This window comes from Nanorana parkeri, unplaced genomic scaffold (genome assembly GCF_000935625.1).
Source record: "Nanorana parkeri isolate BGI_ZX_2015 unplaced genomic scaffold, ASM93562v1 scaffold609, whole genome shotgun sequence".
Lineage (NCBI taxonomy): Eukaryota > Metazoa > Chordata > Amphibia > Anura > Dicroglossidae > Nanorana > Nanorana parkeri.
This window is the reverse complement of record NW_017306877.1, coordinates 899537-915482: the sequence shown is the minus strand read 5'-3', so window position 1 is coordinate 915482 and position 15946 is coordinate 899537. Positions and strand designations below refer to the sequence as shown.

At 49.4% G+C, this 15946-nt stretch overlaps 1 protein-coding gene across 1 annotated transcript in view; it reads right to left on the bottom strand.

Annotated features, from left to right (window-relative positions):
- Window positions 1–15946, bottom strand: part of LOC108792174 (xaa-Pro dipeptidase-like) — a 92953-nt gene that overhangs the window by 70244 nt on the left and 6763 nt on the right. Inside the window, exons 4-6 of the mRNA XM_018562883.1 lie at window positions 9217–9280; window positions 6076–6123; window positions 3437–3498 (exon numbers count right to left, since the gene is read on the bottom strand). Of these exons, the coding sequence (XP_018418385.1) occupies window positions 3437–3498; window positions 6076–6123; window positions 9217–9280 (174 nt within the window). The remainder of the gene's footprint in view (window positions 1–3436; window positions 3499–6075; window positions 6124–9216; window positions 9281–15946) is intronic.

Genomic DNA, 15946 nt, shown 5'->3' with positions numbered 1-15946 from the left:
GCAAATTGGCAGAGTCTTTGTGTCCCTGAACCCCCCCTCCCCCCCATCTTTGCATCCTCAGAGCTCTCCTAATCATCAAGCCGGAGCTGCTCTGGAGCCGCCATCCGCATCCTTCCCCCTCTATGTACAGACCGCGCACCACCAATACATATTTATAGGACTGTCAGCACGCGACTGTGGTCACAAGTCACCGTTCTACATATTGAAGAATACAGCACGGGCCCGGTGTGCGCGGCTTCTCTTTTGATTCTTATGTATTTATTCTGACAGCGTGTGAAGCATTGTTACATCTCCCGCTGCTCGGGAAGGTGATTGACTCGCCGGCGACGCTGTAGATCACAATAATGGGATGATATCTAGGGAAAAAAAAACAAAAAAGAGAATTCTGGCCTTTGAAAACGTTGCTTTGCGAGAGCTTTAGGATGCGAGCGCGCAGACGTTGGATGATTTAAGGCAAGGCGTGACAGGGGGATATACGGGCGCGATGCAACCGTCATGGAAAGGTAGAGACGAGCAGAGGCGTCAGTGTGAGGCAGGCCAAGCATTCCCGGTTATGCTTTCAGAGGCACGGCCAGGGATTTTATATACAGGTGAAACTCGAATAATTAGAATATCGTGCAAAAGTAATTGCAGTAAGTGCTGCAAAAGGGGCCCAAACCAAGTGCTGAGTACATATGCATGCTTGTACTTTTCAGAGGTCCGATATTGTTCTATGTACAATCCTTGTTTTATTGATTGCATGTAATAATCTACTTTTCTGAGGTTGTGGATTTGGGGTTCTTGGGGTTTTCATGAGCTGTAAGCCATAATCATCACAATGATGACAAATCACGGCTGGAACTATCTCGCTTTGCATGTAATGAGTCTCTCTCATATATTAGTTTCACCGCATAAGTTGCATTAGTGAAATAAATGAACTTTGCACAATATTCTAATTATTCGAGTTTCACCTGTACTGCTAATGAGGGAACAAAGGGGGGACAGACGAGGATTTGCAGCATATCCAATCGTTCAGTCCCTTGAAGAACGCAGTCTGCAGTCTACAATGCACCAAAAGTGCTGCATGCCGCACTGTTTAATGCAATGCTCTGCAGCTGGGGTACGTTACAACACACATACAACGCAGAATAAAGGACATTCAACCTGCGTGTGTTAAAGGAGAACTATGGGGTTAGGGCTTTTCCCCATAGTTCTCCTTAGGGTAACGGGAGGACACAAACTAGCGTCCTCCCGTCACCCTAGGCTCAGTATATAAAAAGCTACAGCTCGCGGTATACTGAGATGCCGCAGCTGAAGCGGATCCCGACAATGCTGTCTGGATCCGCCCAGCTGCGTGAGTGACAGCTGGCTCTGCCTATCTAGAGGCAGAGCCAGCTGTACCCGCCCCCTCCCCCGTCCGTTCCGCCAGTCAGCGCTGGCGGATCAGAGCGGGGAGGGGGGAATCCAATCCTTACCTGTCACGGCAGAGAGCCGTGACAGGATCGAGAGGGGAGGGAGCGCCGGTATGAGTTCGCTCACTTCCCGATCTACTGAGCCGACCTGTGACAGTCTCATTGTCACAGGTCGGCTAGAACTATAAGGTGAGTGAACGCACATTCAACGTGCATGTGTTATCATAGTGGTCATGAATGGCCCCCAAGAGTCCCACCCAAACCAAAAGGAAGGCCTCTGATATGTCTCTCTGGGATGAGTTTCAGCACCGTGGACAGCTCCCTTCCTGGAACACCTCGGCTGAGGAGCAGCGCGCTCAGAGATCTCCCGCTGTTTCCTCTATAAAGAGAATATCATATCAACATATAAGCCTGCCAGGATCATGTATATACACACGCCCAGAACCGATCAAACTCCATCCAATGACACCTCAGAGTTGGAATAAAACGCTATCAGGGATTGTTTGGAGGGTGCCGTTCAAGCAAATGGGGCCCCGCAGCCGGCAATAACATGAAGATGTGTTAGAATCCCCGCAACTATCATGAAATGTCTTCTCAGCGGGAGACGAGCATAGGTGGCTATGTTTGGTCAGCCAGGAGCTCATGGTTCTACTTTTAGAGGCGGGACCAGGGACTTGACATGCTACCTGACTCACGAGCGATCTGATGAACATTTGCAGCCTATCTGATCAATCAGAACGGTCTGCAGGAGTTCTACACGTGTGCCTGACAAGAGACTGTTGCCCAATGAGGTCCAATCGGCTCAGTGGGTGATGACTATCACAGGGGTGGGCAACCTTGCTACCCCAGCTGTGGTGATGCAATAAATTTCAGCATGCCTCTGCCTCTGGGAGTCATGCTTGTGGCTGTCAGTCTTGCCATGCCTCATGGGATTTGTAGTTCCACAGCAGCTGGAGTGCCAAGGCTGCCTACCCCTGCTCTGCTCTCATTTATTACTTAAAATTTGGCTTGGTGACTATCAAGGTCTTTGACAATCATCATGTGACCTTGTGTGATTGGCTGGTCGTGAAGAATGTCACCAGCACACCGAAAAAATCCTTCCAGGATCGCCAAGTGTTCATTTTATTGAACAAATCGTCAAAAGTGCTTTCGGGGCCACGCAGGGTCCCTTCATCAGGCTCAAACATCGACGTGTGATTGCCGCCCTTATGGGCCACAGAGGTGACCTCAGATGACATGAGGATCTGAGTGGTTGGGACTTATCCCTGATTTAAGGAAAGAGGGGCGCACCATATAGCCCCATTCACACTAAGCGACTTACCGCGCGATTTCAGCCGCGATATCGCGCATTTTTGCCGCGCGATATCGCGAGAAGTCGCCGGCCAATGATTTTCAATGGAGCTGTCTTAATGTACAGCTCCATGTCGCTCGTCGCGGTAGCGGATCGCTTCTACCGGACCCTTTTTTCGGCGTATTATGCGCGATTTTTCTATTTTTTATGCAGCCCGACAGTGAAGGTCGCGCTACCGCCGCTGGAACGTCGCCCCGAAAGTCGCGCTATCCTGTCCGCGCGAATCCGCTGCAAAAAAGTAAGTCGCTTAGTGTGAATGGGACCTAAGGCCCTTCTGGTAATAGCAGACAACACCGCACGATGGTCTCTCTAAGGCAGAACTTTTACTTCCGAAACTTTCTGACTGGTCCTCTTTAATCCGATCCCATTTCCTTATAGACCCGGGAAGCTCAGAAAGCCCGCGGCCCGACTTTAAATCCCACAGCCGCTTTTATTTTTGGCATTTGTCTGCAGATTATAAAACATCGCTACCTCACGGCGAAGGGATATGAATATATTTTATTGCAAAGCCAGCGGGGGCCTTCGCAGCGCCTCTCTCTGCGAATGGATCATCCTTTTTTATTTGGAAGCTGCGTAAATAATCGCGCCCGTCCCGAGTGACGCGGCGTTCTCGAGATTCCATCTCCGCCGAGAGAAAGGCGCAACGCATTCCTTTTGTCATGAGATTGTTTTGTTTTTTTTCTTTCTTACTTACTGGCTTATTCCTTCAAACGAAGCCTCCCTGCAAACGCTGCCGCTGTCCGTATTAACCCCGCGCTGCAAAAGAAAAGAACAGCAACAGTTAGAAAAGCAAGTCATGGAGGATTAACCCCTTCCTGCCAGCGGGAGCCGGTCCTTTAAAGGAGAACTATGGGGTCAGGGCTTTTCCCCATAGTTCTCCTTAGGGTAACGAGAGGACACAAACTAGCGTCCTCCCGCCACCCTAAGCTCAGCATATAGGGAGCTACAGCTCGCGGTATACTGAGACGCCGCAGCTGAAGCGGATCCCGACAATTATGTCTGGTTCGGCTAGAACTATGAGGTGAGTGAAAAGCACTCCTCTCATACTTCTCCTTTAATGGCCCCCCCAGCCCAGAAGGAAGGCCTCTGATATGTCTCTCTGGGATGAGTTTCAGCACCGTGGACGGCTCCCTCCCTGGAACACCTCGGCTGAGGAGCGGCGCGCTCAGAGATCTCCCGCTGTTTCTATATCACATCATCGTATAAGCCTGCCAGGATCATGCACACACACGCTCAGAACAGATCAAACTCCATCCAATGACACCTCAGTGTTGGAATAAAACGCTATCAGGGATTGTCTAGGAGCGTGCCGCGCAAGCAAATGGGGCCCCGCCGCGGCCGCCGGCAATAACGTGAAGACATATATGTGTTAGAATCCCATCTTGTATTGCCGAGAGCCGACAGCGGCCTTTATTATCACCCGCCGCTCATCTCTGACATGTGTCCGCAACCTGCCCGCCGAGTAATATCACAGCGGGCGACCAGAGTGACTTAAAGAGAACACATGACCGCGTCATATCGCTAAGGGGGGAGGGGGGACGCCCAAGGACATGATCTATAAAGAAATGCTGCAAGACCCGGATTTACAGACCGATGTGTCCAAACACAGCTCAGAGATCCAAATACCGACCGGTGTCTGGGTCAGAACTGATCAAAAGACTAAATGGGTGACACAGCACTTCATTCCTAACATACACCAGGAGGACATCCCACAATATGGAGACACGGGACCTGGTAGTTACAAATAAAGGGGCTGTGTTATTAGATGCTGCTGTGCAGGCTCAGGAGCTGGGGGGCAGCATGCAGTCAGGCAGTTGATAGGACAGCCATTGTTAGACCCGTCTGAGTCTCCTTGGGAAGATTTCCCTTCATTTCCTGTTCTTCAGTCTTGCACAGTTGTACCGCCTCCTTTCCTGATCTCACTGCACACTGGGAGCTTCTCACTGGGGGGAGGGGAGACTGAGGAATTGCTTCCTCCTGCCTGAAGCAGACTGATGACTGGGGGAGGGGAGACTGAGGATATGCTTCCTCCTGCCTGCAGCAGCCTGATCGCTGGGGGAGGGGAGACTGAGGATATGCTTCCTCCTGCCTGCAGTAGCCTGATCGCTGGGGGAGGGGAGACTGAGGATTTGCTTCCTCCTGCCTGAAGCAGACTGATGACTGGGGGATCACTTTCATTAGGAGCTGTGACAGCGCCGGAGCAGAGTGTGGCGGCCGACTTCCCCGAGCGCCGGCGGTCACTCTCATCAAAGCCTGAGCAATAAAGCAGCTTTAATGAGATGCATTAAAATGTCACGTTCACCTCACAAGTCGCTGAGAAAAAGAGAAATCCCGCGAGTGACCTGCGAGGACGCCGGCAGTGCCGGCCGCGGGAAACTTCACCAATCATTAATACCATTACACTGAATGAAAAGTGCAATCAGGTAATGGGAACGGGATCCGTGGAGGCAGGTTGCCTTTTATTTAAAGGGAACTGATATTGGGGAAGGTATTGGCGGAACACGGAGCCGGTCAGGTGTGCGGCATGCAAATATACAGACAAGAAGCATGCTGACAGAAGGAGAGAGCAAAGGGATGAGATAATCAGCCTGCTAATGGTCCTTTACTGCAAAATCCCAGACTGGGGGGCGGGCAAATTACCTCTGTCCTTCCCTTCAGTCTTCTATCTGACCTCCGTCCTTCCCTTCAGTCTTGTATCTGACCTCCGTCCTTCCCTTCAGTCTTCTATCTGACCTCCGTCCTTCCCTTCAGTCTTCTATCTGACCTCCGTCCTTCCCTTCAGTCTTCTATCTGACCTCCGTCCTTCCCATCAGTCTTGTATCTGACCTCCGTCCTTCCCATCAGTCTTCTATCTGACCTCCGTCCTCCCCTTCAGTCTTCTATCTGACCTCCGTCCTTCCCTTCAGTCTCCTATCTGACCTCCGTCCTTCCCTTCAGTCTCCTATCTGACCTCCATCTTGCCCGTCAGTGAATTAGCAGCTGCAGCAAGTCAGATAGAGCCTGCCTCATTTCCTGGCTGAAGGACATCCGGCACCATCTAGCGCTTTCCTCCCCAGGGACGGCTGTCCCTAAATGGGAACGAAAACCACATTCCCTGGTAGATTTTTTTTTCATGCTGCTCCTGCAATTTTTTTCGATACTGCAATTGAAAACGATCGATTTGATCTCATTAACTATTAGAAAACCGAATGAATGTTCCGAAAATGAACAGAATTCTACCGGTTTATGGCCAGTTTTAATCTTTCTTTGTCGAGCTCACAAATGAAGACCAATCAGGACCTTTGGAACCCGAGACAGAAGCCAATCACGGCTGTGACACGAGTCTTATCTTACCAGAGTGAGCAGCACCGACGGGTTCTTTGCAGTGAGGACTTTTGCAATCTGGGGGAAAGAAAGAGGAAATATTACTGGACGCCGACACACATGACCTTCCCATGACCCCGACCTAAACTGACCACTGAAGGCGACCTACCGACTAATAACAACCAACGCAACGGGCTCCATTCACACAGATAACCCACCAGGATCAGAATCTTCATCAGCAAATAAGTGTCGGTTATTTTCAGCGGAGCCCAATGGGATTAGGACATTACAGTCACATGACTAAAATACAGATCCTTATCCTCATGGTAACGGCTTTGTGAGCTGAGCCTCGGGAGTACGCACAGCACTTACCATGAGGATAAGGATCTGTATTTTAGTCATGTGACTGTAACGTCCTAATCCCATTGGGCTCCGCTGAAAATAACCGACACTTTCTGACAATAAAGATTCTTATTCGAGCGCATTATCTTTGTGAATCGAGCCGAACGCATTGTTTGCGTTGATCTTGTATCGGTATAGCAGAGCAGAAGCACTTACCAATTCCTTAATGAACTAGAGAGGAAGGAAATATGCCACTGGAGACTTGCCTTTCAAAAGGTGCCATCTCCGGGGTGAACCCTGCCTGTCCAGTTTGTCGCTGTGTTCCCCAAAGTCTGACACAGATCAGCCCCTGCTTCAGACTCTCTCCTTGTGGCTTGCTACAAAGTTACAATGTTGCAGACCGATCACTGAGGGGAGGGAAGACTGAGGAAATGCTTCCTCCTGCCTGCAGCAGACTGATCACTGAGGGGAGGGAAGACTGAGGAAATGCTTCCTCCTGCCTGCAGCAGACTGATCACTGGGGGGAGGGGAGACTGAGGAAATGCCTTCAACAGACTGATCACTGGGGGAGGGGAAACTTAGGGAATGCTTCTTCCTGCCTGCAGCAGCCTGATCACTGGGGGAGGGGAAACTTAGGGAATGCTTCTCCCTGCCTGCAGCAGCCTGATCACTGGGGGAGGGGAGACTGAGGAAATGCCTTCAGCAGACTGATCACTGGGGGAGACGAGACTGAGGAAATGCCTTCAACAGACTGATCACTGGGGGAGGGAAGACTGAGGAAATTATTCTTCCTGCCTGCAGCAGACTGATCACTGGGGGAGGGAAGACTGAGGAAATTATTCTTCCTGCCTGCAGCAGACTGATCACTGGGGGAGGGAAGACTGAGGAAATTATTCTTCCTGCCTGCAGCAGACTGATCACTGGGGGAGGGGAGACGGGGTTTCAATGAAAACTGATACTGTCGATGTATATTGTGAACTTCAGGAGGAATTTCTGTTAATGTTACTGACAGGTCCAGGAAAACATATTATAGATATATAACCAGTTATATCTTTATAAATACCGGCTGTGGGTGCCAGTTATATAGCCACGTATAACAGATTCACCAGTATAAAGACAAGGAGGAGATGTTCCCGGGTGTGCGAGCCTTCCCCCTGAATCATATCTGCAACACGTTTCTCTGACCAATCGGCTTCCTCGGAGGGTTACAGCAGCCGAATGATAAAAGTAATTTGAGCTCATAAAAGGATATAAACGATACAAAGTAAGTAAACCTCGGCGCTCCCCGGAATAACCTAATTACACCCATTTCATTTAAGCAAATCCAAATTCAATAAATGGGAGTAGAAGTGTCACCGGGGGAGGGGGGACACGGGGATGACGAATGTTTCATGGGGAGTATTGAATTCCGATTTGGCCTGAAATTAATTTGGTGTAATTGGTTTCCACCAGGACAGCGATGTTCAGCCAACCCCGACCCCCGACCCTCCATCCGCCAGAGAGACCAGCTAGAGGTATTGGAAAGGGGAAGGCTCGGGGGGAAATGGAGGAACCCAAAAATGGAGAATTCAAGTGACAGTAAACTCAGGAGATGAATCTTAAAATCCCTTAACCTTCAACAATGTATCTTATTTGTGTATCACTCGGCAGCAGATCCTCCAATCATCTCTGAATTGGTGCGGACACTGTCCTTCCTTCTGGAGGGGGGGCTACTTTTGTTCCCCATGATCCCTGTGTGTGTTGTATAGTAGTCACCGATCCAAGCTCCGCCCCCGGGATGGACTACGATCTCAATACAAATTAACTAAACATGAGATTGTAGTCCATCCTGGGAGTGAGCTTGGAGCGGTGACTACTTTACAACACACACAGGCTGGGATGGTTGGAGGGGGACGCAGTGCCGCATCGTACAAGCGATCCAGCGCCTGTATAGACGCCGGATCGCTTGTATTTGAACAGCAATCTGCCAGAGAAGTTTGATTGTAATCGGTGGCACAGGAAGTAGAAAGAGCAAGTTACACAGCGCAGGCTCCGGGAAGTACAAAGGCAGTGACCCTGTGAGGTGATTTCTGGACTCTGGCAGCAGGTAGTACAATCTCAGTGACCCTGCGAGGTGCTCTCTGGATTCTGACTACAGAGAAATACAAACACCTCACATTAAGGTAAACATAGGGAACGTTTGGATCCGCTCTCCTCCCGGTGTGATATGTTTAGAAGGGCTTATGGGGTCCATATTGAGACTCAATTAGAGAGTGACAGTTTAAAGGCAAACAGCTTCTGCTGCGTTTTCTCCCTCTCCCTGCCTGCTCTGTACAGCCGAGTACCGACTTTGAACTGGAGACTGACAGCCTTAAATGAGAACTATGGGGTAAACTTTTTATCACACTATCTTTAGGGTCACACTATCTTCAGGGTCATGGGGGGACATATACAAATGTCCTCCTGTGACCCAAAGCTCAGTATACAGCAGGCTATTGCCCGCTATATACTGAGAGTGCTGCAGCCGGGACAGATCCCGAAAATACTGTCGAGATCCACCCAGCTGCATGATTGACAGCTGGCTCTGCCTATCTAGAGGAAGAGCCAGCTGTGCCCGCCTTCTCCCCCGTCCGTTCCTCCAGTCAGCGCTGGAGGATCGGAGAGGGGAGGGGGGAATCCTTGCAGGGAGCGGTGACTGACAGTTTTAATTTATATCAATTTGTCCCAGGGAACAATTGGCAAAAATGCTCCTGCTCTGCTTCGGGTAGACCTTCAGAAGACGCAGAATTATTCCCAGTAGCCCAAAGAGAAGTACAAAAACAAGCAGAAGATGGGACTCGGAGTACTTACATCACAGGTGTAGTGGACCTCATCCACAGCATACTTCTCCTTAAAGTGCTCCCGAGGGTGAATCCTGGTAGACGGGGAAAGAATGAATGATTAGACACTTTGGCTTCCAGTGGATGTACATTCATAAATTGGATATTTCACGTAAGGACAAGAACATTTTTAAGGTGACCAAGGAAACGCATCACAAATGTTATTTTGAAGCAGTTTAGGTGAACTTGGTTGAGTGTTTCACATTTTCGATCCAAGAGGAATTATGATGAATTATATGACTCATCCAATTCCTCTGGACCTTCTCAATCATCCTTTCTCAAACAAGGTTCAATGGTATCCCGGGGTTCTTCTAGAAGTTGTTAGGGGTTCCTTGACTAACCTATAATGTAAGGTTATTATAGGGGAGGGCCTTCTTGACCGACTAGTACTGCAAAGGAGATTATTCAACTGTCCACCAATGTAAGGGAGGGCCTTTTCAATTGGTCAATACTGTAAAGGATATTCTTCAACTGTCCACCAATGCTGGGTGTCTCTGGTCCCTCTAGGGATTGCCCCACAGGCCATCATTGAAGGGGGCATTTCTCCATTGGCCATCAATGATGGGGGAATGTCTTCATTGGCCATCGATGATGGGGGAATGTCTCCACTGGCCATCAATGATGGGGGAATGTCTCCACTGGCCATCAATGATGAGGGGAATGTCTCCATTGGCCATCAATGATGAGGGGAATGTCTCCATTGGCCATCAATGATGAGGGGAATGTCTCCATTGGCCATCAATGAGGGGAATGTCTCCATTGGCCATCAATGAGGGGAATGTCTCCATTGGCCATCAATGATGAGGGGAATGTCTCCATTGGCCATCAATGATGAGGGGAATGTCTCCATTGGCCATCAATGATGAGGGGAATGTCTCCATTGGCCATCAATGATGAGGGGAATGTCTCCATTGGCCATCAATGATGGGGGAATGTCTCCACTGGCCATCAATGATGGGGGAATGTCTCCACTGGCCATCAATGATGGGAGAATTTCTCCACTGGCCATCAATGATGAGGGGAATGTCTCCACTGGCCATCAATGATGGGGGAATGTCTCCATTGGCCATCAAAGATGGGGGAATGTCTCCACTGGCCATCAATGATGGGGGAATGTCTCCACTGGCCATCAATGATGGGGGAATGTCTCCACTGGCCATCAATGATGGGGGAATGTCTCCACTGGCCATCAATGATGGGGGAATGTCTCCACTGGCCATCAATGATGGGGGAATTTCTCCATTGACCACGTATCTTAGGAGACATTACATTATCACTCTCTGCTTCTCATTTCTTGCCACTATTTGTATTCTAATCTCATAATTATACAGAGTCTGGTTTTTATAATTATATCTCCAGCCTGCTGATCATGCTTATGTACCGTGAGCTGTAGATATTATAATTTTAAGCGCTTGTTCCCTGAGAATTGAAAGTTATTCCAAGGGTTCCTCTGAGGTGAGAAGGTTGAGAAAGATCATTCTAACTGCTGCACATTAGCAGTCTATGGGAGCCACACACAGACAGAGAAGACCGGTCTTATAGTAACGGTGAATCCGGCATAAAGACCAGTTTATATGGATGCCGTTAACGCCAAATACCGCAAGAAATTCTCACCTCTGGAGTCTCTGAGACACCAAAATCCAGCAGATGATTTAACCCACCCAGACAGCAAGATCACCTGTTCTGGGTGGGAGTGGCCTTTAAATGTTCGACTAGTTTGTACCCATGATGCACAGAGGGAAGACTTCTTAAAATGTAACTGCACCTTTAGTGTGGTGGCACTTGTACTGAAGCCCTTTCCTACCAGTCTTGCAGTTACACTGTAGATGTTATGCCTGTAACTTTTCAAAGTGTCAGGGTTGGTAGCCACTTCTATCTTTATACATTCCCTGTTAGGGTTTGGTAGCCAGTTACATCTTTATAAATTCCCAGTCTGGGTCCGGACGCCAAATATAGCTTTATAAATACCCTGTCAGTGTTTGGTAGCCAGTAATATCTTTATAAATACCCAGTTAGGGTTTGGTAGCCAGTATTATCTTTATAAATACCCAGTCAGGGTTTGGTAGCCAGTAATATCTTTATAAATACCCAGTCAGTGTTTGCTCGCCAATTATATCTTTATAAATACCCAGTTAGAATTTGGTAGCCAGTAATATCTCTATAAATACCCAGTTAGGGTTTGGTAGCCAGTAATATCTTTATAAATACCTGGTCAGTGTTTGCGCGCCAATTATATCTTTATAAATACCCAGTTAGGGTTTGGTAGCCAGTTATATCTTTATAAATACCCAATCTGTGTTTGGTAGCCAGTGACATCTTTATAAATACCCAGTCTGGGTTCAGTAGCCAGTAATATACTTATAACTGGCGAGCAAATCCTAACTGGGTATTTATATCTGTATAAATATCTGGTCAGGATTTGCTTGCCAGTTATATCATTATAAATACCCAGTTAGGGTTTGGTATCCACTTATCGCTTTATAAATACCAGGTGAGGGTTTGCCAGCCAGTAATATCTTTATAAATACCAGGTCAGGGTTTGGTAGCCACTTCTATCTTTATAAATACACAGTCAGTGTTTGGTAGCTAATTATATCTTTATAAATACCCAGTCAGGGTTTGCTCGCCAGCTATATATTTATAAATACCCAGGCAGCGTTTGCCAGCCAGTTATATCTTTATAAATACCTGGTCAGGGTTCGGCAGCCAGTATTGTCTTTATAAATACCCAGTCTGGGTTCGGCAGCCAGTATTGTCTTTATAAATACCCGGCCAGGGTCTGCTCGCTACTTATACCCCCACATATAACAGAATGATACTGTTGCCGTGTACGGTGTCCTGTCGGGAATTTATCCATGCAGTCCACTTTACACACGGCTCTGTCTGGTAAAGCCTCCTTGGGTATTTGCAGAACTTGCGAGCGCTATGAATTGTTGTCTTGCGGATTGGGGATAAAACCGCGGATATCAAGCAAGATGTCAGCGCATTTCTCTCCCTGACATTTCCAGATCCGGGATGGAATGATGCAAAGTATAAATATTGTTTGAACGCTGTACATAATGATAACCCAGGGGACCGGGCGCGCTTCCTTCCGCTACATCTGCCCGCGAAAGAGACGCGGGGCGGGCGCGATTGGCTCGGTGAGAAGGTGACTGAGCAGCCAATTAGAGCCAAGTCAATTAGCACCAATCAAGGGCCGGATTCCTCAGAATGCTCAGACGTTTGTCAAGTCAACAGATGGACTGTTCCGGCAAGGGGGAACGCCGAGCGGATCTGCGAGGAGGAGGAGGCGGATGGCCGAGACGGACGGGTTTCTGGTCATAGGATTAAAGGGAGACAATGTGACTGACAATGTAAACCAACATGTTAAAGCTGAACTCCGGGGCAAAGGTCACAGACACCAAACAATGCAACTTTGTATTCATCAATACATCATCACTTGTATACATTGTATTAGGGATGCACCGGTACCGATACCGAGTACTCGCCCAAATGCTCCGATATCTTCCCCGATACCAGAGAAAGTTTTCCTCTGACTGGCAGTGCCGTAGGGGGAACATGGAGCTGGCTTCCTGAGGAAATGAGGAGTAATGACCCGCCTCCCAGTTTCCCGATTGGCTGGGAAGCCAGCTTTCCAGCCAATCATCATGGAGTCGGCTTCCCGGCCAGACGCTGATTGGCTGGGAAGCAGTTTTCCCAGGCATCCACAATCGAGCCAGCCAAACAACATGGAGCCGGCTTCCCGGGCAATCAGGAAGCCGGGCGACATGTTATTGCTAGCCTCATGCCAGCTCAAACACCGGTATCGGTACTCGGTATCGTCCAAATGCTCTGATGCCGGAACTTCCGGTCAGAAAAGGTCTCCTCTGACCGGCAGTGCCGTAGGGGAACATGGAGCCAACTTCCTGGGCAATCAGGAGTAATGACCCGCCTCCCAGCTTCCTGATTGGCTGGGAAGCCGGATTCCCGACCAATCAGCATCAAACCACCCGAACAGCCAGGTCCTTGCCGATTAGCCTGGAAGCCGACCTCCCAGCCAACCAGCATCGAGCCGGCCGAACAGCCAACTCCATGCTGATTGGCTGCAAAGCTGGCTTTCCAGCCAATCAGGATGGAGTCGGCTTCGCGGCCAATCAGGGAGCCGGGTCATTACTTGGCCTGATTGGCCGGGAAGCCGACTAGATGCCGACTGGCTGGGAAGCCGGGTTTCCCAGGCATCCACAATCGAGCCGACCAAAAAACATGGAGCCGGCTTCCCGGGCAATCAGGAATCCAAGCTGCATGTTATTGCCAGCGTGCCAGCGCAAACACCCGTATCGGTACTCGATATCGGCGAGTACCGACAGCAAAATAAAAGCAGTGTCAGTCTTTAAGAATGACTTGATATGAGACACTAAGCCGATGTCATTGCCCAAACTCATCCAATAGAAATGTGGGGGGAGGGGGGGCCCGTCAGGTAGGCTTTACGGGGCCCCTGTCAGGTAGGCTTTACGGGGCCCCATGATTTCCAATCCAGCTCTATTAAAGGAGAACTATGGGGTCAGGGCTTTTCCCCATAGTTCTCCTTAGGGTAACGAGAGGACACAAACTAGCGACCTCCCGTCACCCTAAGCTCAGTATACCGCGAGTTACAGCTCCCTATATACTGAGACGCCTCAGCCGGAGCGGATCCCGACTTAGACGTCGGGATCCGCCCAGCTGCGTGAGTGACAGCTGGCTCTGCCTATCTAGAGGCAGAGCCAGCTGTACCCGCCCCCTCCCCCGTCCGTTCCGCCAGTCAGCGCTGGCAGATCGGGGAGGGGGGAATCCAGCCCCCTCCCCTGTCACGGCAGAGAGCCGTGACAGGATCGAGAGGTGAGGGAACGCCGGTATGTGTTCGCTCACCTCCCGATCTACTGAGCCGACCTGTGACAGTCTCATTGTCACAGGTCGGCTAGAACTATGAGGTGAGTGAGAAGCCCCTCCCCCCATACTTCTCCTTTAAGAATGAAGAAAGAACCAGTCACGGCGGCCTACAGCAGCCAATTAGCTTTCATGGTTGTTATGGACGGTTGGTCCTTCAGGTCTTGTATCACATCCTATTGATAGGTCCCCTTTAAGACAAGGTCTTGGATCACATCCTAATGACAGGTCCCCTTTAAGACAAGGTCTTGTATCACATCCTAATGATAGGTCCCCTTTAAGACAAGGTCTTGTATCCCGGCCTTATGACAGGTCCCCTTTAAGACAAGGTCTTGTATCCCGGCCTTATGACATGTCCCCTTTAAGACAAGGTCTTGTATCCCGGGATTATGACAGGTCCCCTTTAAGACCAGATCTTGTATCCCGGCCTTATGACAGGTCCCCTTTAAGTCAAGGTCTTGTATCCCAGCCTTATGACAGGTCCCCTTTAAGTCAAGGTCTTGTATCCCAGCCTTATGACAGGTCCCCTTTAAGTCAAGGTCTTGTATCCCAGCCTTATGACAGGTCCCCTTTAAGTCAAGGTCTTGTATCCCAGCCTTATGACAGGTCCCCTTTAAGTCAAGGTCTTGTATCCCAGCCTTATGACAGGTCCCCTTTAAGTCAAGGTCTTGTATCCCAGCCTTATGACAGGTCCCCTTTAAGTCAAGGTCTTGTATCCCAGCCTTATGACAGGTCCCCTTTAAGTCAAGGTCTTGTATCCCAGCCTTATGACAGGTCCCCTTTAAGTCAAGGTCTTGTATCCCAGCCTTATGACAGGTCCCCTTTAAGTCAAGGTCTTGTATCCCAGCCTTATGACAGGTCCCCTTTAAGTCAAGGTCTTGTATCCCAGCCTTATGACAGGTCCCCTTTAAGTCAAGGTCTTGTATCCCAGCCTTATGACAGGTCCCCTTTAAGTCAAGGTCTTGTATCCCAGCCTTATGACAGGTCCCCTTTAAGTCAAGGTCTTGTATCCCAGCCTTATGACAGGTCCCCTTTAAGTCAAGGTCTTGTATCCCAGCCTTATGACAGGTCCCCTTTAAGTCAAGGTCTTGTATCCCAGCCTTATGACAGGTCCCCTTTAAGTCAAGGTCTTGTATCCCAGCCTTATGACAGGTCCCCTTTAAGTCAAGGTCTTGTATCCCAGCCTTATGACAGGTCCCCTTTAAGTCAAGGTCTTGTATCCCAGCCTTATGACAGGTCCCCTTTAAGTCAAGGTCTTGTATCCCAGCCTTATGACAGGTCCCCTTTAAGTCAAGGTCTTGTATCCCAGCCTTATGACAGGTCCCCTTTAAGTCAAGGTCTTGTATCCCAGCCTTATGACAGGTCCCCTTTAAACATCATCTTGCTGACACGGACGTCTCACTCCAGCGTCACAGAAAGTTCCGGCGCCGTTCCGCGCCAGTAAATTACCATTTTTAACACGCAGAAACCTCACCAACACGGCCCCGGCGGCGCCTTTCATCAAACGCACGCGCGCGCCGCGTTAGTCTCATGAGCAGCCGCCGATTGACGCATAAATATCTATTAACAGTTTACGTGACGCCATGTTGAACACGGGACGCGTTTCGGTGAATGGCATCACGGAGGCGAGCCCCCATCTGTTGCGCAACAGGCGGCGTGCGTCTGAATATCCGCAATCGATGTATTGAGTCGCCGTGACATTTAAAATTAATGAGAAGTAAACGGCGGCACGATTTTTAATTAGACGACGGGAGGGAAGCGTGACCGCGCCGGCCCTTTAATTTGTTTTCTGGGGAATA